This window comes from Cololabis saira, chromosome 23 (assembly GCF_033807715.1).
Source record: "Cololabis saira isolate AMF1-May2022 chromosome 23, fColSai1.1, whole genome shotgun sequence".
Taxonomy (NCBI): Eukaryota; Metazoa; Chordata; class Actinopteri; order Beloniformes; family Belonidae; genus Cololabis; species Cololabis saira.
The window spans coordinates 23,457,763-23,481,377 of NC_084609.1; the positions used below are offsets into that span (position 1 = coordinate 23,457,763).

At 39.5% G+C, this 23,615-nt stretch overlaps 1 protein-coding gene across 3 annotated transcripts in view; it reads right to left on the bottom strand.

Annotated features, from left to right (window-relative positions):
• The window catches only part of LOC133423944 (chemokine-like protein TAFA-5), a 195,744-nt gene that overhangs the window by 88,468 nt on the left and 83,661 nt on the right, over nt 1–23,615 (bottom strand). For all 3 annotated transcript variants that reach the window (XM_061714291.1, XM_061714290.1, XM_061714292.1), the window contains exon 2: nt 3,493–3,642. In XM_061714291.1, the coding sequence (XP_061570275.1) occupies nt 3,493–3,642 (150 nt within the window). The remainder of the gene's footprint in view (nt 1–3,492; nt 3,643–23,615) is intronic.

The window sequence follows — 23,615 nt, forward strand, 5'->3', positions numbered from 1 at the left end:
ATCAACGCTGTCTAAGTACTCCAAGTATGCTTACTGCACAGTAACAAATCCAATCCTTCACATGTGAGCATTTAAAATCGGGGCTCATGTTCTGGGTCTCTGGAAAGCACCTATAGATAACTTATGTTGTAATAGACGCTAACAGACTCTATATCAATAAAATTGAATTAAAAGTAATCATGTCTGGGTAATCTGAAAATTAAAGCCAATATCAAAGTTAATGCCGGAAATCTGCTTTCACCCTAATAAACAAATATGTTATGTAAAAAAACAAAATAAATCAATTGTTAACTGTATGAAAAAATGACAGTGCTTCTCACTTGAGCTGTGATCCCAGCAGTTTTTTAGTGATCTTACATCTCAGTCGCTAAATTTACATTTTCTTAAAGGAGGAATCTTCATTTTTCTTTTACATCAAGATCAATTTTACATCAAAAGAAATAATAAAGCAAGCTTTGCTTTAGGGTAGGGTTGCTTTTTGATTCTGTCTTCAGGTGAACCCTGAAAATTCTCACCTATAAACTAAAAAAATCTACTCTGGTGTTTCCGTAGGGAAGAAAAAGAAAAATACATGCCCGGATGTCAAATCAAAAGCCCCTTGAAGAGGATCCAGTGAATTTTAGACGTTATTCCAATGTGTCACATTCTCTTTCTTTATTTTAGAGCAGGGAAATGTTTCTCACCCCTGTTTGGTCGGCATACATGTATAAAACAAACAGTCATGCTGAGGAGGATACACAGAGTGTCCAACAAGAGAAACAACTGTTATGGCACAGTCGAATAACAGGCAAAACAAGACATCCAAAGTTCCAGTTCACTGCAGCTGCATCTTGATAATGGAGCCATTTATGGGTTCCTCACCTGAGCACACACACCCTCCACGGGTAGAGCCCACATCGTGAGAGAGCGACAGGACAGCGGTGAAGTGAGACAAAGATGTGAGTCAGCTGTCATCTTTAGAAGAGTGTTTTTACCCCCATTTTTTAAGCTGTTACGGAGTTAGAATAGTGACTAGAAAAAAAGGACCAAATGGCCCATTTATGCAAGGACGTCATGGCAACAACTAATGAGCTCCTTTCACTCCACTATTAAAAAGCTTTTCTTTGTTTCAAGTAAAAACCATAGTGCGAGTTATAATAAATTATTTTGCAGCCTACTTTCCTACATGAAGGAAAATAAAACCAGTGTGTTGGAGAACCCTTGTTGTATCCGGGTAAAAACTTATTTATTACCGTAATGTTAATAACTCTGCCTACTTAAGCATTCAAAGGTTTAAAATTAAGACATTATTTAATTAATTAAGATGCAAAATTAGCAATGTTTCTACTGAGAGGCACAGGCCAGTTTGGGTGGATACCATATGGTTTAAAAAACAAAACCATGTCAGCAACAGTAACATGTCGCAACAGCATGGCACAGTGTTTCCTGTCACATATCAGTGTCTCACTAATATCATGGAAGAAGAATATTTAGTGAAGCTTGGTCTGAGAACAGGCTTGAAAATGGTAAGCCTTATTTTTCTTGCAACAATTCTTTGTCAACCTATCAACAGACCGCAGTGTTTCAGGCTTCACCATGGATGGTTAGTTGTTTAGCTACTATTTCCAACTTTTGCTATTGGAAACATTGGCTATTGTCTATTAAATCAGTCATATCCAAATGTAGGAATATACTGTCCATTTCATGACACTTTTTTTATTCTTTTTCTGCCAATACTCAGATGGCTTGATTGTGGACTAGGGATGATCGTTCTGTTAAAAGGTCCGCTTTCAATTCATCTCCAACTGTCAGGCAGATGCATTCACTTCACAGCAACATAACACAAACAGCAACATGAAAGCTCCATATATATAAAGTGGGCATAGCCCAACTGCTAATAAAAGCATAGGATGAGAGAATATGTGGTTAATAAAACTCAGTCAACTCGTCTCTGTACCACAATGAAATCTGTTCCCGTCTCTCTCAACCTGAAACAGTATGTTGATGATAAAGATGGGGTCCGGAGTCATTTCTGAAATCATTCAACTGTGAAACCTTACAATATTTTTACAAAGGTGTCCTTAAAATCCACAATAGGACATTAGCTCGTCACTTTTCCATGATCTGACCTCCCTATGTCCTTGATTTAAAAAAAATACCCAAGTGATTCTTTGATGATTCCTCAATGTTTTCCTATCCTATACTTGCAGAGGTTGCATACTGTAGTTAAATGAAAGTGGTAAAAAAAAAGAAAAGAAACAGGACAGAGCTAAAGTCTGCCAATATATTTTTCTGGAGATGGTAAAGCTCCAAAAGTCGCCAGTGATGATCCGAACAAATGACTGACTTCAAAATGAACCAGTTTTCATATCAGTTTAGTTTTTTCTTTTTTAATTCATCCAACTGACTAAAAAACTGCAAACGCTAATTTTAGGAGTCTTTTACATCTAAACGTGTGTGTGAATAGTAGCCAATTTCTCCTGGATGTACTTTTCACATGATAAAAGACTGAAAATATTAATTAGAGACTGAATACATGAAGACTTAATTATCTTCTTGGCCTGTAAATCTGGATTTATTGCCCACAACTCTTCCAATATTTAGAAAATGTGGGTTCACTCGATAACTACAATTGGAGCTGAAAATTAGTTTTTTTTTTTAGTTTTAGATTTTAGCACAGTTTGTTCCACAGCTTGTCCAAATTTCCCTCACAATTCAGATTAGTTTATTTGTAGAAGTTTCAATCCAAAACTACATGATTTGGATACAAAAGCTGCCGACAGTAAGGAACCAACCGGCGCTAGGAACGTTAAAGAAGAGATCCTGCGGTATTACATGCTTTGATCAAAATACCACAAAGATACAGTGCCATTTAAACTTTTGTGATTTCAGAGGTGGTTTTGAAACTGTCATTACAGCATTGAGCTGCAAACATCCAAGCTGAAGCAAATATAGCATGGTGTAAATTTAGGTGGAAAATAGAAGTGGTTAAGCTGGATGTAATAAAAACAAACAGTCTAATTGTGCTGTAACAGACACTATTACACAAACGGTGTCACTATCCCGTGAAAAATAAGCCCATCTGTTCATGTAGGATTTGGAAACCTCCCCTGGAGCATCTTTGGAAAATGACTCAACTACAGACTTGGTGCAGGTTTTACTAACATAAAGAAAACCCTGTGATCCACTTGGCTCAACACTGTATGTTTATCCACCTTAAGCCTTCACTAAAATGCACCCAAACCCTGGATTGGATGCACTAATGCATACATGTATGATTGCATGATTGGACACGGCTTCATTTTACCCTGATTCTGGTTTTGTTTTTTTAAACATTCTTCTGACTGAACACAAAAATCAAGCATGCCTCAGGAAAATGCCTGATCACGTTGAAGTAGTTTTCGCTGTAGTAAAACTACTTACTGGAGTGAAATGCTCTCAAACGCTAAGTGGCTCCTTAAAACAAAACACGCAAAGCCAGGATCTCCCCTGCCCCTCCCCCAGTCCTCTTACCGTCCACACAGGCGGGCCTGGCTCTTGTAGTTCCGGCGATCTGGCCCTTCTTACAAGCGCAGCGGGCCGTCTGCCTGGCGATGGTCCGCCGTGGTTGGCTGCTGTCCCTGTCCAACGTCACAATCTCACATGTCCCCGCTGCCAGCTGGCCTGGAAATGACATTGCACCACAGGATGCGAGGTCAGAGAGAAGCAATCATAAACAGGGCAGAATAAAACATTCTGTGTATTCTGTTAAATTTGAATAATGTTGCATGTTTAGAAGTGTAGTTCCTCTTCCAAAATCTCAAAATTGCTCATTCGGCTGGATCTGGTGCCAATGACCATGTTTAAAGTGACACCAAAGTGCCCCTCCCCCCAGTAAGTGTCATGTAGTTGAGGCTCTAGTTGGGTCCTGGTGAACCTACCCAGAAGCCAACAGAAGATCCTCTCCTGTAGAGGCTCCTTGTGTGAAGAGACTTTTAAGCCAATGCTGAAGAAACTGCTTTCAAATTTCAGCCAACTAAACACTACCCACAAGCTATTTCCCATAAAGGGGCACATCCAATCAGCACATCTCTTTCAAGGTAATGTACCCATTACCCATGAATGAAACGCATGAATACTGATGAAGTTTGTAATTGGTACCAAGCCCCACCGTCTTGCACACACACATCCTTCCATGTATTCAATCAGGTGACCTTTGGCCTTGCAGCTGGGCCCTTGCTGCTCGCAAATTAACCTTTGTCTGTGTGTAAAGGCTCTCTGGTGCCATCCCGGAGAGGCTTATCACGATCTAATTGTGATTGGCAAGAAGATGGAAGTTGTGATTAAATCTGGACTTGAGTCCCCAACACTTGGTTGGCGAGCTTAATGAACTGAGCTGTGAGGGGGTCACAACCGGGGTAATGGGGATCCATCAGGATTCGTTCACATAGAGGTACCTGTGGTGACCATGGTCACAGGCTGAAAAAATGGCTGGATGACTGTAATATTCTGCTTGTTTAATCATTTTTGTCTCTGATACTTGAATAGATGTCTATAGGTAAGCCATTACTTTGCTTTTCTTTACCATATCTGCATGATTGATTTTCCCAAGGGAAGAAAAGTCCTGCAATTCTGTAGGTACAGTGTTGTTACCCACTGAGCAGTGTTTTGGCTTCTGATGAGTCGTAACAGTTAGGTATTGATATGTCAAACTCAACCTCTTAGACCGTATTTAATCCTGTCTATGCATATGACCTAAATCAACTGTTCTTGGGCTTGCTTTCTGAACTACTTCACAGCAACAAGTTCAAAAGACTGGATGTCTTATTTAATCTCGGAGATCACTGCAGCACTGAGACACCACATGTGAAAACAACAAGCTCAAAGACTGTTGCTGATTAGATGTTGCAATTCTCCGTTGAGTCAATGGAGCTCATTAACCGGCTTCATTTCATCAAACACTGGTTTTGTTTTTACTGCCACAGCTTTGTCTACCAGGAAGTTAAATGAATTTCTTTTTCATGCTGTTGCCTTCTACTAAACTGAATTTTCGTTGTGGGGATATTAAAGAGTCGTCTAATGTCTAACACTAAAATAAATGAAAAAGAATATCATTGTAGAATAGCAAATATAAAAGTGATTTCTCAGCATTCAAGTAAAATATTAGAGAGGTCACATCAAACATATTCTTTTTCATAACTTGAAAATGTTGTAACATTAGTTGTTTTTTATGATTTAAGTCTTTGAGTTGGTTATCAGACCATATGCTTGCTTTGATTATAAGGCTGAAACTTCTTAACCTTTGAACCAATACAAACATAATTTCTTTGATGCTGAGCCTGACTGGGTCATAATGCTAACATTGCCATGCTAATAAGCTGGTGTTTAAAACAACAAAAATATTGAAATACTGTGGAGAACTGCTGTTTTTTTTTTTTTTTATGAACTGATGTTAGCAGCTATGATGCTGAGACTAGCTAAATGCTAACAGTGATGACAGGCTTATAAACAACTGATACATTTACCACAAATCCCTTCTTTAATAGTTTATTAAGCTCATTAGCGATCAGGAGAAAAGCTTCCTGTGAACTTCATAAGAGCCAAAGCCTAAACAAGACCTTTAAAAACAGACCAATTAAAAAAAATCAGTTATGAAACAAGTCTACATAACTCAGTGAGATACATTTTCTGGGAACAAAATGAAATTTCTTGGCAGCTCTTGGCACTTTTTATGTAGTTTTGGGGATATATAATAATATTTCTAAGACTCATTGTGTAGTAATACTAACCCCATTTGATCCAATCAAACGTCTACGAGGTAGGGCCTACTGTATTTTATTTTGGTCCATAGTAGCAGGCTGTCAACCTTTCAACGTGCTCACTTTACTAACAGGGAGTTAAATAAGGTTTTAAACATTTAATATTTACCTATTTCATTATCCTGAAGAATGATTTTATTAAGTTTTCATTCTATATTCAAGTCTTATTCACTGGAAGTACTTTTACATTTGCAATACTTTTGCAAAGGGGTACTACAATTTAAACCCTTTAAAGCCAGACGTATGAGACTACACAGAACATATTTTCTTTCATTTCAAGTGTTAAATATATACTGTAATTCATTTTTTTTGTTGTCTTAAACAGTTTTTAGTTCATATTTTTTGTATCATTATGAATACATTAGGGAAGTGTATTTATTTCGATTATTTACAAATTTAAACATTTTCTTTTATTGTATAAAACGTTTTATTTTTGATAATGGGGGGGTGGTACCGAGGTCTCAAAAATGTGTGTAACAAATGTGACAAATCCGGCATTATAAAGTTAAAAAGGTTGTTTCAAATCCAAGCACTACACATGTTTGCGATCTTTCCCTATTAATGAGTTAGAGAACTTCAGGACTTAATAGTCCCCCCAATAACGTGAGGAGTTGACTTGCTTCTTTTGTAAAACAAATCGCTCAAAGCATCCCTGTGGCTCAGCCCCCAGAGCACAGTGCCACCGTGAAAAGGCAGCAAACAAAGCTAAGGCAGGAAAAAAAGACAAACACCCCTTAAAAATATGCCAGGTTTCCTCAAGACAAAACAGCACTTCTCTTTCTATTGGCCCACGGGGATTTGCAGAAAAGGTTAGCAAATATTACAGAATACCCTGATCCAACAAGTATTTTCAAAACAGCATGGCTACACATTGGGATTAAAGCACAACTCCTCCACACAAACTTCCTCCTTGAATTAAATTTGTGTGGTGTTGCTAATTAACAATTATCATTCATGTAAAGACGCAGGAAGGGATCCTGTCTTTTTACAAAGTCACCCTATGAAGAAATTGGACGGTGAAGAGAGGAAACAGTAATCCTTTTTTTTTCAGGAATGTCCTCATGAATTGTGAGAAAAGTCTACAACAGGAAAGTGTCCTCAAACTAACCCAAAGCTTGTACCAGCGGCGCTATGATTTATCATCACCCTTATCGGCTTCTGTTGGTGAGCAGTTGTCAGCTTGGCCAGCCAAATGGCTGATTAAAATGTATGTGTGGCCACCCTAGAGTGAAATGAAAACTCTGTCTGTGGCAGAAGATAGATTCATGTGGCAGAGCGTGTCGTCTAATACAATGTAATGTTATTGACATGCTCTCGTGCTTTATTATTTCTTCTCCGGCTCCTCAGCACATTACAACGACTCTGCCACACTTGGCATTTTGACAAATGTCCAGCACGGTTCCAATGCAAGGACACATTGCTTTTTTTTTTTTTTTTTGTTCTTTTACTTGCATCGTTTCCTAGATGTCTGAGAGAATCGCTTATTTAACTCATTTTTGAAAAGAAAAAAAAAATCATTTTTGCTGTTCAAGCGGCCCAAATGTCACAGAAGCTGCTTAGACATTCATAACATATGTGATTTAAGCTTGGAAGGAGAGGTGTACGTATATTTTTTATCTTCGTCTTTGAAAATCTGCAGTGTGCTACAGTCATGCTGGGGCTCCATGCTGAGCTACACAAAAAGAAGCTTTTTCTAAGTGTCCTCCTAGATCCGACAGGAAAAAAAACGCTTCTGACAGGAAATGTACTTAAGTGTACTCAAACAAACAAGCTTTTTTGTTTGTTAATTCGTCTTGTTCACATTGAATAAAAATAGTCACAGAATGTGTTCTGCTCGTAAATCAACACAGCTGCACACAAGTCCAAAGCTCTAAATTAACATAAGTGACACTTAGGGCATGGTCGACATTGGCTGTATTACTAATACGTCATAAACACAGCTGAGACTGAGGGTAAAACCAATGTCACCTGAACGATTCACAGCAGCATATGAGAGCTAATAAAATGAAAAAAACATATCCATCAGGTTGTATTTCAATCAAATACAATCAGTATATTTTTTGGATAATGATAAAAACTGTGTTTTGGAGAAAAACAACATAATTAAGCTGCCTCAAATGCTTTGCTGAAGCACAAAGATGTGGTTTATATACGAGGCTTCATCCAGCTTCCAGCTTAAAGTCAAGTTTCCAGCTTAAAAATAAACATACTACCCCAGAATTAGCAGTTTGTAACTTTTGTTAGTTTTTATTACATGAGCAACATCATCTCCAGTAACTTAAGAGACAAGAGCTGAGCTGTGATTTTGTCTAGAATACATGAAAAATATTCACTCAGAGACAAAGTTAGAAGAGACAGCATGTCACCATGATTTCTTTTTTAAATGAAAAAGTTATCAATGTTCCAAGTTTTTATTAGAGCTGGACCTGAATATTGACATATCCGGAAGTCCAGACATTCATCCATGAGGAAGAGAGCCGGTTTTCACTTCAGGTGTCGAGTAAAACATCTTACTGAGTTGTTAAGATCCGGAAATAATATAATACAGCATCTGCTCAGCCAGGACCAGACAACGCTCTCTTTCACGGGTGGCTGTGAACATCACCCGCACTAAGTGCTTCGGTTCATGTTAGCGGTTAACAGGAAGACAACACGCCTTCAGCTGTGTGTCTACACTGCAAATTGGCCAGTGATGAGAAAAAAGCAATCCAGCCTACCACCAGGTCACGACATCCACGAGAAACAAACCATCAACTAACATCCTAACATCACCTGGTAACTGACAGCACCACCAGAATGTTAACATGCAGGAATTAGCTCAGCTATTAGCCGGCTGGTGAGTCCATCTAAGAGAAGTTTGGTTTAGTATGCATTTACAATCTATAATTTCAGTTGGGCTAATGCTGTAATCAGATTTTTTCTAACATCATGTAAAACACACAGAGTTACAATACGAGTGGCTAGCTGCTAACACATGTAGCTAATGTTGCTGCAAGACAAAACAGCTGCTTGGTTGATATCATATACAATAAATGTTATCTATAATCTATATGTGATACCTGATTATATATTGCTGTAATTGCTACTAATATGACAACAACACATACAGCTTTGAATTTTTGTTGTCGTCTTCTGCCCAAGCTCAAAAGTTCATTAAATGGTAACAGGCCAGCCATAGTTTTCATAAATCCCGATAATGACAACAGTATTAACAAATACTTCAGCGGTTTAGGACGATACCAGCATGTTAAACTAATGACACAGTTTCTTGACACTTATTTATCTTTCAGCCCTGAACTTGCCATTAAATTGACAGCATTGAGACGGAGCTGAGAATTGAGAGTTGAGTGACGCTTTATCAGTTCTTATCGTCTATCAGCCAGTTAGCTGAGGCTGTCTCGTACAACGAAAAAACTGGACCGAATGACTGATATTGCCGTCAGACAGCCAAACATACGCTGGGTAAGGTGAGGAGCCTCAACCACTGAAATATAAAATATGAATTTGCGTATAAAGCGAACAGTCTTGTCATGGTGAACTAATAGGAATCTGAATAAACTGTGTCTGGGTAGGTAGGTAGGTAGGTAGGTAGATCGTAATTTATCTCTCCCCCAATATACATAACAATCAGATAAATATCTCAAACTATATATAAATGAATGTGGTAAAATAATTTAAACACCTAGAAACTACAACCAATCCAGGATGTGGACGTATTCTTTTATAAACATCCAGGACGTCTCATGGTTCCAGCTTGCTGAACAAAAACTCTCTTTTCCACATGTTCTCTACTGAAACCAGAAAAACTCTGTGGCAGCTTGACGAAGCTGGAAACTGGCATTGCATCAGACTCTACGAGGAGGACATAGTTTGTATGTGCATGTGTGTTTGTACACGCCAGATTAAAATGCTATATCACTCTAGCATGGCACAGCTGCTCAGAAGGAGAGAAGTGAGTCCGGCGCCAAGACTGCCAGTCAGAAATCCCATTTTAGATCCAAATGCTGTTTTAGTAGAACCTTGATGTCATCCCTCCACCCCGAGGCCTGGCAGGGTCGTTTTTAAATGAATCCTTTTAACATGCTTAATCAGAGGCTGGAAGAGCCAACTGAACAGCATGGCATATCAGGAAGGAGCCTGGAGTAGGTAAAATTGCAGCTTTAGGTAAAAGAGGTGGAGGAAGATTTAGGGCCAGAATGGGATGTTCAAATGATGCACACTTGACAGAAAAAATACAGAAACAGTGTAGGCAGCCGCTTCCATTGGACCTTCGTTTATTTGTAGTCAAAGCCCTGTTGATCTCTGAAAGCAGTCTGAAGAGGGAACAGTGTGTCCTTGATGCAGGAAAGTGTACCAAATGAGGCGTATGATAGTCAGGGTGAACAGTGTCATAGGGCTGTGTGATAAAAACACTGAAACAATTCCAATTAGTGTCACAAGAGTCAGTGGAATTGCTTTTGCAGAAATGAATTAAACATTTTGGGAATAGTGTTTACTTGCTTTCTCAATGACATTATTTCAGAAAATGAGCACAACAAAGGACCAGTCAGGGTTAGGCGTGCTGGAGATAAAGTAAGACTCTAGCAGCAGTTTTCGAAAAATATGAAAAAAAACAGATTCAATTGAGTACTTAATTTTTACAAGGGTCTCTCTTTTGCTTGTGTACATCGAACAATGATCTTATTACATTTAGGCTACGTTCCAAATGGCATACTTTCATGAGCACACTCAAACCCAGTGTTCAGTGAACGAATGAATGCCATCCCAATGTAAAACTGCCAATGTACACTCTCCAGAAAAGAAGAGAGCATACTTTTTTGGGGGGGATGTTTCATCCAAGTTAGCACCATGTTACCGCCAAGGTTTATTTGACTTCTCGTCCACTATACATTCTAAACAAGATTAACCCAATTTTTCTGCCATGTTTCTAAAATCACATTATTAGATATTAAGGTGCACCGTTACTGGTGGAGAAGCTGGGACACCATCCTATTTTTGACCAAAGGAAATAAATAAATAAATAACTGTCCCACCACTTCCTCTGCATTTCACTGACTTTTGAATATATATTGGGTCTAATTTACAGAAATTAAACCTATTAATTTCAATCATATAATTATATTACAATTATATACACAGATGCATAACAATATTTAGGCTGTCAGACGATTAAATGTTATAATAATAATTATCAAAGTATATTCATAGTTGTGATTAATCGCAATTAATTGCTCAAGTAATATTTTTTAATGATCTGTTTACTTTATAAAGACATCTTTCAAATTGCAATAATACAGGAGCAAACAACTATTTCTACGTTAAGCAAATGGTTGTTGTATTATTTAATGTGATAAACACGTCCTGAAAGTCTAGAGAGGGAAAACTTTAGTTCATCAAGCAACAAGTGATGTTGATCTGAGTAATTATGAGATGCAACCTTTTGATTGACAGTCAGCTCAGCCAATAGCTAGCCATCATTACTTCGTAACCTTCAGCGTATAGTTACCCAGCGTCGGCTAAATGCAGCGGTAATTTTTGATTTCACCACATACAACGTGGAAAGCCTAATAGACGTGGGTCAGTTGAAAGAGCTGGTATCCACAGCTAACTTTGATTGACATTACAGGGGGCGTGTTCCCGTTGGCTTCCACACGTCGATGCGTTGTATGATAAAAAACTGTATATTCTTTAATTTTAGGTATTTTACAGTCTATGGGATAAAGAGGCTTGAAAACCACTCTCCAGAAGACCAATGTGTCACGGAGGCGATGTTTCATGCAAGCATTTTACAGCTATTACAGCTGCATCTCTCCTTGACACTCCAAACTACATATGGTCCCGAGGGTCATATTTCCTGAGAAGTGTGTCTCTTAATCTGTTTAAAAAAAACATATATATATACAGTATATATTTAATTACCTCCAAAGTTTGTTAATTATCAAGCAGCATATTGAGCATAACTGGCCACCTGTTGCGGCTCGATTGAAACCCCAGTCTCTGACACTTGACTACTATGATACCGTGGCTTACTGTGATTTCATGGCAGTCCGCACATGTTTAAATGATCTCAGTTGTAAAGGCCCAAACGCCTTCATGGACACTTTACATCACAAGAACACCGACTGGCCTTGCCCTCTCTTCATACAAGGAGATCGGAGTCCAAACTCTTCTCTCACATTAATCCTTGATAGTAGAACAAGTTACCGGTGGACGCAAGAGCAGATTCGTCTTCCTCTCTCTCTTCGTCTACATATATATGGAGGTTAATGCCAAGGTTGTGAAAAAAAGCCCTTTTTATATGCAATTTGATGTTGCGGTAAATGTAAATTTTCTTACGCATATATTAGAGTGAACATGTCCTTCTTCCAACTCTCACAACTGTTTGATCTAACAAACTTTACCGGGACATGAGTCAGTGCTGCGGAGTGTGTAAATGAGTGATTGCGCGGTTATGTTGGATGTAATTCAGTCGACAGATAAGAGACTGGTGTAATCGGCAAGCACAACATACAGTACATGTGTTACATTTTTCTTTAAGAATGCAAATGTCTTGAACTTCAATTGTTTACAAACTGGGAAAAAAATGAAGGAGAATGACAAACACGAACAAACAACAACAGACAATGGTACAGTTTATAGCATGCTGCGGATTGTTTTTGGAAAGAATCAAACTCTCTTCAAGTAACCTTCACCAACAGTAGACATTCATCCCTCACGGTGACAGAATGACCAAAAACTCATCACAAAGTTAGCCCGGAGATGATTATACCTGGCCAGAGCCACGATGACTCAGGACAAAGTTCTGCAGACAATCCGCTTCTGGAGCACGCGCTCATCATGACGAGGCAGCAAGTCATGGTCTGACCATTCTATTTTTGGTAATGTGAGCTTGCAATCACTTGCAATGTGGACAAGTGATTTGACTTCCTTTTACTCCTTTTTTCCTAAAATGCTTGAGCAAGCAGCACTGAGGCTCTAACACATGCACATCAAGGAACACACATGCATAAAGGCATACGAGCATAAATGCAGCACATGAATGCCAAATATAACCTCGGTGGAGACTTCACTTCTCCCTGCCTTGGTCTTATGCTTTCCATCTTCACACACACACACACACACACACACACACACACACACACACACACACACACACACACACACACACACACACACACACACACACACACACACACACACACACACACACACACACACACACACACACACACACACACACACATTTATTAACTGAAGGGTATAAAGTAATCACAGAAAATGTCTCTCTCCCCTTATCGGTCAATGAATACACCATTATTAGTAACAATCGTTTTACTTACAAACGTCTTTTTTTTTAATTACAATACGTGTTGTAAAAGAGTTGAAAAAGAAATCTAAATATCTTAATTAACAACTTAAATTGATGAGTTAAGAAACACTTCAAAAAATGCAAATTAAACATTGAGTGAAAAAGTTAAAGTTGCACAAAGGAATGCATATAAATTAGGTGTGTAGTTTCCAATTGTCGATTTACGTGCAGAGTAGAACTACTACATTATTTAAAAATAAATTAATTCAGTTAGCATGTGCCTTAACAAGGTCTTCATAATGAAGGTAGTTCCCCCTTTTCCTGCTATGACCTTGTGTAAAGCAAGTAAAGAATGGTATTTTCCCACGAGAGGCCCTCTTTTCCCTGGTATTAGTGTTTAAGAATAATGAACTCTGTTTAATAACAGGGTGTCGGCGCGAAACAATGAATGATCATCAATTAAAACGGCGGGAGAAAAGGGAAAACAAATGATCTGAGTAACCCTTCGTATCACAGAGAAGCTTAGGTGTGTATACTGTACATTCATACCAGTACCACTTTACTGCTGCAATTAAGCCTGTTTTTCCTCCCCCTGAGGATATACCGCAACAGGGCAATGGTGTTAAGGTGAAGTCCCTTAAATTTTGCTATGATTCTGAAGCCTAAAGACCTCTGGGTAAGCGCGTAGGCGTGCAGTCATTTCCCTCTTGCTACACTCTTGGGAGACGGAAGCAAGGTCTTACAGGGTGTTAGGCTCCTGATCAGGGGCAACTGGGCTTGAAGGCGTGAATATCTCTAATAAATGTATCTGACTATATTCAGCTTGTGTGGGGTGTTGAGAGGCGAAACATCCATGGATTATTTCATACTTGTGCTAAATAGCAGGGCTCCTTTAACCATTTTACACTTAAAACCAGCTTTCTTTGCATTTTCACGTCTTAAGAAATTGTTCCCTTCATGTTCCCTCGCCCACGCAGCCTTTTTAAAACAAAATATTAACTAAGCGAACCTTCTTCTTCTTTCTTAAAAATTCCTTTTGGCGGGCAAGCAGGGTCACTCTGAACTGAAGGCCAGGGGGAGACAAAACTAAGCCCAAGGTCTCTGTCATCAACATGGAAATATAAAATACAACACAGAAATGTAATGAATTCATGTTTGTGCAGCCGGTGGTACGAGTCTGCTGCAGGCACCTCCAGAGTCTGGTCGTGACTTACTCAAGAACGCACCTGCAGCCTCGGGCTACAAACACTCACCACCACAAGAAGTGGGGTAGGTTAACTTATGCTATTTTTATTTTATTTGTCCCCATATGCTCCACGTATCTGCACACAGGGATGATCAAACATGAAAAAGCTAAAGAAAAAACTTGAGTTTTATCCTTATCAGTGCCTATTTAAGTTAAAAATGGAAAAACTAATTTTGCTTGATATCATTAACCTGATAAAATTGTCATTATTAACCTGTTACCATCTAACAATGAGATGTACATTCATGACAATAGGGGTTGTAGGTGAACCATATTGCTTTAAATTGCATTCAGGTGGACAAAAGGTTTTTTTTTTTATGGTTTCTTTAACGCTTGCACGGCACTAAGGCTCGAGTCAAAGCCAGAGCGAAGGCGTTCAGTTCCTTAGAGCGCTTGCCTATCCCTTAGCACCTTGCAAGGGTCAAGTAGTGAAAATGTAGCTGGTTTCTAGGGAAAAATCTATAAAAGTAAAGATAATCGGTTAAATAAGAAACCTTGAATCCCAACTGATCTGATTACAAAAACCGCTTTTAAGCACTTAATCTTTAAATTTGGCTGCACAATTTATCAAAAATGTATCATCATTGCATCATCAATATGTATAGTATCCATATTACAGAAGCAAAAAATATGCCATGCATTCACACTTTGCATGTCAACACTTACTGCCTTTTTGCTGATGTTTACTTATATTTTTCCCAATACGGCAGAAAAAGTGTAAATGGAGCATGAAAAAGTGGCTAAATTGGTCAAGAGAATATATTTTCTGTCTAAATGGGATTTTCATTTTCAGGAATCTACTTTAGCAGCAAAGCAGACAAACATTAACAACATATACACCAACATTTGTCTATAATTCACAAGTCATTTCAAAAAAGAGCTCAGGCAATTTGCACAGGCTTGAACCCTTCAACCAGCAAAAAATTGGCCAAAAATGAGCGGCATAAGTTTGGCTTTTCATCCCGCCTTACACACAAGGTCCAATCTCTTTAAGTCTCACACTTCCACTCATTATTGCCTAGCTATATTAAACCAAACTAGTCCATTAGGTTCGGGGTGGGGAAAAATAAGAAAGGAAGAAACAAGAAAGGAGCACTGCATGCTCCTCGCAATGATAGGCGAGACACTGGACTCTTTTGATCAAGACAGAATCCGATAATAGATAATGAGATGAAGGGCTGGTTTCTAGAAATGTAAAATGGCAAGCTTTTTCATGCTCCGAGTATGAAAAGACTTCCATAAACAAAGCATGTCAGTAGTGAGTCTACACGTCAGTATTCTTACACTTATTGAATTTGCAGCAATACCAACTAAGAAGTGCAGCTGTGTCCGTTTTATCATAAACTGCTCTCATTCAGACTAAAGGTCCTATAAATTTGATCAATTGCCATCTTTACTTACTGATAAGTGTCCTCTCAAGAATGTAAAGTTGTTAAAAGTGCACCTCACTTGCAAGAAGAACATAACTTTGAGCAAAACTCCACATATATAGTCATGTTAAGATTAAAAATGGCACTTCGGTGATAGCTACCGAGATGGGAACATGATTGTGCAGCGTAATCACCGATCTGCTGCAGTAATAAGCTGGCATTGGGACAGTATAAGTTTGTAGCGTGTGTGTGTTTGTGTATGGGAGTGGCAGGGTGCATGGCTCCTTTCACTGCAGCTCTATCAGCATGCAGGCTGAGGTGTAGGGGAAAGCGGTGATTGAATACAGAGACTGCAGACCCCGGCGCTGCCTTTAATCTCCCCTCCTCATTTCACTTGGCCTCTGTGTTGCGGCTCTGCCGAGGCTCAGCTGGGGCATAAAGACATCCTCACACACCCAGCCACGTCTGCCAGGCCTCTACCAGTCCTATCTGTCTTCGAATCTGTGCGTCCTTCTGCTGGTTTGTGTGTCCCTGCCTCTGTCTGACTCTGATTGCTTTTCCACCCCCCCCTCCCCCCCTTTTTTTTTTGGTGCTTTAAATCTCTGTTTGTCCTTCGTCTCCTAAATCGGAAAATATATATTTAAGATAGCTGAAGCATCAAACTCCTCTCCAACTGTCCTGGAAGCATGTGGATCGCATATTTCTCTCTTCTGAAGGGAAACACATCAGACGGAATAGTTGTTTGAGGTGGCTACTTTACAGATGCTGCTTTGAACTTTTTGGGTGACATGAAAAAGTGGGGAGGTGTTTGTAATGATAATCTAGTGTTCTTCATGTGCTGCGGAGGATTTTCCTTGATCAGAATGAGAATCTTCAAAAGGAATTACCTACAAAACATGACTGCAGCAATACGCCTGTCTTTATAACATCGGCTCCCTTTTATAATAACATTAAGGAGTATTTTTCAGTTTTAATTCCATTTAAAAAGGATTATTTTAAAGAAGCATCCTCTAGCATTTGCGGTCTCTTGTCCTACTATCAGCAAAAATCACAAAAGTAAGGCTGGAATCCATTCCTGGTCATCTCTCGCGAGAACTGCATATTGCTTTCCGGTGTTACGTCACCAACAACAACAACAACAGTCATGGATGAAACCAGCTCACATTTGCCATCATGCCGACCTTATTACTTAATGATTTTACAAGCGATTTCAAGGTCGCAGACAAATGTCACAGTCACAGTCAGAAAAAGAAAGTCATGAGGAGTCTTGCTTGAGTTGAGCCACGCTCCCCTGATCACATTCGTTAGGCCTAAAGTGGCAGCGGGAGCAAAGTCGAGGCAATCTTGTGTCACACAGTATTATCACAATTCTTTAGTGTTGGCTAATGCAAATTGTCTTGTTCTTTAATGCTCTTTGCATCTTCAACCATTGAGGGTGATGTTTCACTAAGGATTTTAGATGTAGTTGTGTAAACAGTGACCCTGCAAGATCTTCAATCTCTGTAAAACGATGTGAGAAAGTGTCATATATTAGTCGTTTAAGGCTCTCTTTTCTTGTGTGGTGTCTGAGAACTGTTGTGCAATTGGTCAGAAATGCAAAGTGGGTGTGGTTAACACAACAGAGCAGAAACGTCATCCTTGCGGTCAAAACCTTCACATTAGCAGAAAAAGCAACACATTTTTTCATCTCTTTTGCAATCGTTAATAGTAACAGCACTTATTCCTCCTCTTCTACTTCAAACATGTTATTCTGTTTCTCCTAAATCCACATCATTTATCTCTGTGTTATCATGGAGTTTTGTTTGGTCTGACACAGTATAAGTACAGGGCTTTTATATATGTATATGTATATTTTTTGGGGTGAAGTCCGAAGTTGCAGGTTCTTTTGAGCTTCTTTTTCAGAGCTGTGGCTCATTTCAGACATAAACATGCAGCACGGAGTGAGTCCGTGCTGCATCAACCCGAAATGACCGCGCTCAAAATCCAACCAAACTTCAGGCACTGATAGCGTATACATAACAGCAGCAGCTGGGGCTCATTACGAGGACACATTTGAATCTCACGCACACAGCACTTAATCTAGCGTACACACACTACGGACACCACACATCCTTATTTTTAAATACAAAGTGACATTAAATAGTGTTGGATTCTGAATTACTGATGCGTGACATGTCAAAGTGGGGGCTGGCACTCCTCCCAGGCCCTTCCTGACCTGTCAATCTGACGCATCTTGACTCTGGCAGTAATGGTTGAAACTCTCATTTATACTGAGCCACACTCTTTTCATTATATATAACCACAGGATTTCTCTACACCAGTGTTTCCGGCATTATTTTGCCTGCGTGATCCGTCAACCTGCATGAGCTGCACACAGGTGCTGCAGTGGGAGGGGCTTCCAGGGGCTCTGCACAAAAATTAAATGTCCTAGCCAGAACAAACTTTATTCTTGTTCTTGCAACCTTAAGACAAAGAACAATTTATCAGTTCTTGCGGAGTTTGTAACAACTTTGTAACAACTGAGCAAGACACCAAGCTAGAGTAATCTCCAACAGTTTTGTAACAACAACTTAATCTCCATGCGTTGGAGAGCATTTATTTCAGTTTATGAGGTCACAGCCAACACAACAGGTCTGAGTATTTGTTATTTATATTACTCATTCAGATTTGTAATGCAATTCCACCTCACAGGAACACATCAGAGCAGAATTATCCAGCTTCTCTGTCTATACGGCAACCAAAGTTCATGTCATGCTGTGCCTGTACTCCTGAAGTGCACAAAGATGTTTAACACGGACTCCACCCTCTAAAACTGCTATGAACTCTGTAAACACATGCTGAAAAAAGACGCAGATCTACTCAACCTTTTGAGTATTTGTACCAAAGTGCATCCAAAACATTTCATTATGATCTCAAGAATTCGGCTGATTTGGGTCATAATAGCTCTGCTTCAAAGAAAGGAGGTATTAAGATCAGTTAGTTAGGTAACACTTGATGTTTTCCACTTTATATAAAATCAAATCCCTAACTTTGAATCATCATGATGGATCATCAGCATGAAACCGCTGGAGCTGCATTGAAGTTTTGAAAACACTCAACGGCCTCTCCTTTTGAACACCTGGTATACGTGCTAATATGCTGAATGTGCTCACTGAAGGTTCTTTTGAGTAAACAATTAAGGGTTTCATATGTGTACATGTAGCAGTGAAGAAAAAAGAAAGATTACAGGAGGCCAAGGGGAATATTCTTTGCCATCCCTTGACGGGTGATGGTCCAGATGCTGCACTGAAGGCTGATGCTTTGCCTTTTCAAGGCTGCATGGGAAAATCCAGTTTGCTGACGACGGTGACCTGAGAGAGCGCGGGGAGAGGATAACAGTTCTTGAGTGCTTAATTATTTAACGGCAGAGAGTTAATATATGAGGACGCAGCAACTCGCTATTTCTTGCCCGCAAAGAAGAAAACATCTCCAGCGTGCAACGTGGATGCAAGGAGATATTTAATTTACTTCCTTGTAAGTGCAGTGTCAAAGACGAATGGAGCATGGGAGCAGAGCTCTACAGGACAGTGTTGTTAAAAATAATATGTAGGTGCTGCCAAATGTGTTCTGTGACAGAAATAATAATATTAATATTTAAAAAGAGAGCATCAGAAAATGTAAGAAACCTGTGTATAGTGGTGCTCTTGATGGACAGGTCTAAGGTGCAGGGAGGTTAATATTCAGTTCAGGGTAATATTGTGGTATCTCACGCTGAAGTAGAGGCTCTACGCATAAATTGAAGTAAAAGGAGATGAAAACCAACCCATCATAACCCCGAACTCTCACTGACGGGTGTCGCTTTTCTGCATCTAGAGTATACGCAGCGAAACTAGTGCGGAAGTCATGAAAGTCATGACAACATAAAAACAGCCTGCTGTTTGGAATTGATTTAAATATTTTGTGTGCACAGTTGTTATGAAAGTCAGTACGAAAAAATGCAATGTTTAAAGAATTAAAATGAATGTAAAAAAGCTCAGCAACACCAGAGCACTTGTAGATCACGTCAGATTCATTTGTCAAATGAATCCGTTTCAGTTTTTCTGTAAACATCTCTTTGAAATTCTATTTGAAAACTATTCAACAGCGATACAATCCTCACCAACAGATAGGAGCTTATTGTTATTCTGCATGTGTGGGGAAGTGACAAGATTGTGGCTTTCTGGTTTCTGGCGTAAGACTTTCATAATCCATGCTGTAATAATAAATCATGTTTGCATCAGTTTTGGACGAATAGATGTAAATAGAAAAGCACACTGGCCAAGGATCTTAAAACCGTCAGCCAATGAAGATTTAGGTCTATGTCAACTCTCTCTCAGATGTTCAGTATTCAAACAGTGACAGTGACAAGGAAATTGTGGTGTTGGCACATTTGAATTAAAAGTCCTCTTCTGGGAGATTTTGATCCCCCAAAAACTCATGTTCTTCAAAATTGTACTAAAATTGAGTTTATAGTTTTTAACAATGAAAAAGTCTCTCTGGCGTCGTCATCGGCGAGTCTCGTCCTCTGTAGTTCCTCCTGCCTCTCCTCCTATACGCTATCATCAGCTCTATCGAATTAAGCTGAAACAATTGAGCTGTAAATGTTAAACGTGTGCAAAAAGAAAGAAGAGGAAGCCTAATTATATGGTGTTTCATCTTCTTTTTTTTCTTTTTGAGGGAGTATTTGGCTTACTTTCAAAATGTTAGAGCTGTGTCTCTAAGACTATTGGTGGTGCTGCAGAGATTACTGTTGCGATAGTGTTGACAGCTTAACTCTTGTGACACCCAAAAGACACTTCATGGACAGCTTGACAGGGGTAAAATCTAGATTTATTTCATTTGAAAGTGAGGCGAAGTGTCTCTCTTTTTTTCCTATTGTCTGACTAGTTTAAAATAGGTCAGAACTGATCTATTGACTCATATGATTCCACTTCAAAGTGGACTAATGTCTTCATCTTGATAAAACTTGTATATATACCGATTTTTTTTTTTTTTCAATCAAAAATATTTTTGATGAATTTTCTCAATCATGTTTTGCTGAGCTTTTGCCCTCTCAAGTAGCCCTAAAATTACAATAAAAAGTCCAACCAACAAGTTATGAGGTAGAGTGGTGGAATAATTCATGAAAGATTTATTTTGGACTCCAAATTTTAGCTACCTAGGCACGTATGTCCCCCACATGAGACGACTGTTTTATTCATCACTTTTTTCGGAAAGGAGGATGATTTCAGCAAACTAAAATCATCCCCAATCTGAACGCTGCACGTATAAAAACATGCACAATAAAACTCTGAGCGCTGCTGCTGTAGTTTCAGCGTGAGAGAAGATAGAAGCGAGGCCAAGTTCACCTGACACATAAACAAACAGCATTTATTTCAATGTTTTCTCCTGGGCCTGGGTTTAATATGTTGGCATCAAGTGTAACAGTACATTTACAATGCTCCCCTTTTTAAATGATGTAAGCTGAAAACATTAAAGGAAACTGGCTTTTCTCAAATATGCTAAGGTATGTACAGTATGACATGCCTGTCACATCTTTTGAGCGATTTACTCAGAGAGATAAACAACAAAAGCTTCCTCTTCACCCATGTTTGATTACAGCAGCCAGTTTTAAGGTGTACAGTTGCATCTCAAACTCCCCACCCCCCTCCTCAATGGGGTGCGCCTATTGTTTGTTATGGGACATACACCTTTGTGCTTTCCACAAGGAACTGCAAAAGCAGCGAGATGTGAGATTAGGTGGGAACAAAAAATGAGGGAGCTGGACCGTCCTGATCTGTTCTTTTGCCAAAACCGTGCCGAGGGGTGGAGGTTTTGGCTAAAAGGTCAGTTACCAGATCTCTTATACTGTTTTACGATAGACACCAGTCACTACAGCAAACACAGCCTCCCTGTGTTGTGCCTGATTAGCAGCTCACAATTATCATCAAGCAATGTTCAGCCACCAATAACGCCGAACAGATAGCAAGGAGGGATGCAGCTGTCACTTCATTCAGACTTCAGAGTTTGCAATTAGTGTTTTCATGTGCAGATGCCTCATTGTCTGTGTGCAAAAGCAGGAAAAAAAGAGGAGATGATCAGAGAAAGAAGATGAGTGAATGAAACAGGTGAAATTGAGGGAGCTCAAGCAGAAATACAAAAGCAAGGCAATTAAATAAAAAGAGGGGGGCCAACACCTGAGTGGTTTATGTCACGAACTATGTTAGCAAGTCTGTTCTCTCCACCTTCTCTACCTGCTTGATGAGCTGAAGACACGATTCCCTGATCAGAACAAAAGAACTAACCATCGTAATAATGCTGCCGACAGCTGAGTGACTGAAAAAGAGACGCCGACGCAGAAGACCAAGCACACGGCTCATCTCATGCAGGACAGTTGTTAAGGGGACTTCCATTCACACAAGACCTTTCCCAGAGAGATTTTAACTGTAACTGCTTTTCATACTAGAAACTGAGATTGATAAAAATCTTTATTATTTTCTACTATTTTGTAAACTCTATTTTATGAAATACTTGTTTTGTTGTTTGGATGTATGCATTTGTCAGAGATAAGTTGTTATTATCCCACAATAGTGGCATTTGAGGTAGTCACTTTCAAACAGAGTCAGTCAGGTCTTCTGGTCCCTGAGAAATAGTGTGAATGCACATTTTTCACAATAAAAGCCAATCAAATTCAGGAATGGTTTTTACCTGATGTTGTTCCAGGTCTAGTAACAGTTTATCAAGCTAGTAATGTGCAGACCACTCCACCAGTTTCCTTAAACACACTCAGTACGTTTACATGCACTGAAAGTCGAATTGTGGCCTTAATCTGACCAATATCGAATTTTTAAAAGCCATGTATTCACCTTAGCCGGGCTGTAGTCGAACCAAACTGAAGTTCTTGAGATCGAGCTGTTAGTGCCAGATACTGCGTCCAAATTCAAGTTATTTCTGCATGTATACACAACCCATGCTTAACCGAGCTACTGACTGCCCCGGGACTCCCCCTTCTGGAAGTGACGACACCATGAAAGCCAGAATATCAACACAGTAGGAGAAGAAGAAGACGAACAACAAAGAAGCAGCCAGGAAAACGCCAAAGTGCATGTGGTGCCACCTAGCTTCACGGAGTCGAACGCACCTCACTCAATAATCGATTGTCTTCTCGCGCATGTATACTTGGATTTCTGAAACTCCAGTTTAATCCTTAGCTAGATTGTTGCCCATAGCTTGAGTTAAATGTGCATGTAACCACACTGACTGTGGTCCTGTTTAAATCCAAAGCAAAAAAAAAACAACTTTGGAGTGAGGTAGAAAGGTACCGGCTTCCTGCCCGGTGTTGCCCACGGTGAGAGGCGTCTGGCTGGAGTGGACTTGCGTTTAGCCCCCGGGTCACAGCCTGTACGTTGGGGAGGCTTCCCATCCCAGAGTTACCTGGAAGGGCTAGATTGGGAGGAACGCCCTCTCTGATCTGAAATCGAGGGGTGTTTTGTTGTCGGGCTAGGGTACTAGTCATGGTTTATCCATAACAAACACCATGTTCGAACAAAAGGGTGCCCATAAGTACACGTGGCCCCAGGGCACTCAAACAGTTTGAAGATCAATTTTATAATTGTATCACTGGATTCATGGTCATATGTTCTGGACAAATAGGGGAAGGAAGAGCTGAGCTATCAACAGATCACAACCTGGTGGTGAGTTGGATCGTGAGGCAACAAAACAATCAAGACAAAATCTCATAAAAACTTGCCTACCCAAACTGAAAATCAACGAAACAAAGGTAATATCCAGATACCCAAGTTTTTGGGTCAACACAGGTTTTTCTAAACGTTACTTTCTACATTTAATCCATTCATTCCTTCACCGAGAGGTAAACCCATCCCTATCTTTACTTTCTAAAAGAACCTTTTGCCCCC